Source organism: Anoplophora glabripennis, unplaced genomic scaffold (genome assembly GCF_000390285.2).
Source record: "Anoplophora glabripennis isolate ALB-LARVAE unplaced genomic scaffold, Agla_2.0 scaffold696, whole genome shotgun sequence".
NCBI lineage: Eukaryota > Metazoa > Arthropoda > Insecta > Coleoptera > Cerambycidae > Anoplophora > Anoplophora glabripennis.
The window spans coordinates 75,205-77,389 of record NW_019416880.1 but is presented as its reverse complement, the minus strand read 5'-3'; the positions used below and the strand labels follow the sequence as shown (position 1 = coordinate 77,389).

Below are 2,185 nucleotides of genomic sequence, written 5' to 3'. Positions count from 1 at the left end.
AAAGGGCATGTTGCTGACCTCAAAATAGAGCGATTAAGCCAAATATGCCTTATCCGAATGTTGCTCCTTTTCGATCTACAGGGTGTTAAAGTTGAAAAAATATTTTCGATTTTTTTAAATATCTTGAGCATCTTTGAACGGATTGTCTTGAAAGTTTGTACACCTATGTTTTCTGAGGTGGTAATTACGGAAATGGTAACTATTTTGCAATCACATCTAGGATGCGCTAGTTGTAGTGTTCCGTCGGAGTAAACATATGTCAAACTTTTTTGTCCTTCAAAAATCTGAATTTCCAATAAGAAATTATTAAACTACGTTCAATTCTAAATAAAAAAGATATACCTGTTAAAAATCGATAAACTTAACCGTTTTCGAAATAAGAACGATTTACTATTTCTTTACAAAATTATTTGTTTGAACGTACGCCTTTAAATAAGATGACTTAAATGAAGTAGGCCGCTGTCAATGAAATGTCATGTATTATTTATGTCAATTCTAAGCAACTTATAAATACTAGACAGTTTAGTTCTTCTTCGTTTGTGATTTTTTTCATTAAAATGCCGCGTCATAATGATTATTCGTTTGTTGAAATGAGAAACATGGTATGTGTGTATGCCCAAGAAAATTATTGTGGTCGTCATGCAGCAGCGAGGTACTTGGAGTTATATCCAAATAACAGACAACCTAACCACAAGCTTTTCAAGACGTTGTACGACAGATTAGGAGAAACGGGATCATTTCGCCCTAAACGAGACGTTGGAAGGCCTAAAGTATTAGCGGCGGAGCAAGAAGAGGATGTTTTAGTGCGAATTGCCGAAAACACGCAAACAAGCACACGCCGAATTTCATCAGCTACTGGTGTAAGTCAGCCTTCCGTCTTCAGAATACTCCACAAAGAAAAATTGTATCCTTACCATTTTCGTCCGGTTCAACAGTTGATGCCACAAGATCCTCCTGGTAGATTTCGGTTCGCACAGTTTCTTCGTCGGCAACAAAATGCTGACCCTACATTTTATAATAAAATATTGTTTACGGACGAAGCTACATTTACCCGGCGCGGTGTATTTAATTGGAGAAATAGCCATTCCTGGGAACTGGAAAATCCTCACTTGCCACGAGAACAACATTTTCAGCATGAATTCTCAATAAATATTTGGTGTGGAATACTTTCCGATAACATTTTGGGACCATTTGTGTTACCCCGTCCACTTAATGGGGAAAATTATTTAAATTTTTTAACAAATGACTTGCCACTCGTTCTTGAAAATATCCCCTTAAATTTACGGCAAACCTTTTGGTTTATGCATGATGGTGCTCCCGCACATTACTCCCGACCAGTAAGAGAATATCTTGATATAAGTTTTCGAAACCGTTGGATTGGTCGCGGCAGCGAAGTGCCTTGGCCTGCGCGTAGCCCTGATTTAAATCCCCTAGATTTTTATTTCTGGGGTAACGTTAAATCTTTAGTTTATAAAGATGTTATACATACTCGAGAAGAGCTGTGGGCAAAAATACAAGAATCTGTTAACATTATCAGAGACCAACAAAGAAGTCTATTCAGTGTCAGACAAAATTTTAACGAGAGAATAAAAAAATGTATTGAAAACAATGGTCGCCACTTTGAGAATCTTTTGTAATTAGACTTAAGCATAATAAAATTTTCAGTTGTTACTGTGTTTGTCTTAATTCGTAATTAAGTCATCTTATTTAAAGGCGTACGTTCAAACAAATAATTTTGTAAAGAAATAGTAAATCGTTCTTATTTCGAAAACGGTTAAGTTTATCGATTTTTAACAGGTATATCTTTTTTATTTAGAATTGAACGTAGTTTAATAATTTCTTATTGGAAATTCAGATTTTTGAAGTACAAAAAAGTTTTGACATATGTTTACTCCGACAGAACACTACAAGTAGCGCATCCTAGATGTGATTGCAAAATAGTTGCCATGTCCGTAATTACATAGGTGTACAAACTTTCAAGACAATCTGTTCAAAGGTGCTCAAGATATTTAAAAAAATCGAAAATATTTTTTCAACTTTAACACCCTGTAGATCGAAAAGGAGCAACATTCGGATAAAGCATATTTGGCTCAATCGCTATATTTTGACGTTAACAATCTGCCATTAAGCTCTGTCCCATTATTAATGAATCACCCTGTATATTATGGAAAAAGAGTGTCAAAAA

At 35.1% G+C, this 2,185-nt stretch overlaps 1 protein-coding gene across 1 annotated transcript; it reads left to right on the top strand.

Moving 5' to 3' along the window:
- Positions 1–557: 557 nt before the first annotated feature.
- Positions 558–1,211, top strand: LOC111692000 (the record flags this gene model as incomplete). Its single annotated transcript, XM_023455624.1, has 1 exon — positions 558–1,211. A coding segment is annotated over exon 1 (654 nt), but the record flags the coding sequence as incomplete, so codon positions are not given.
- Positions 1,212–2,185: the final 974 nt, after the last annotated feature.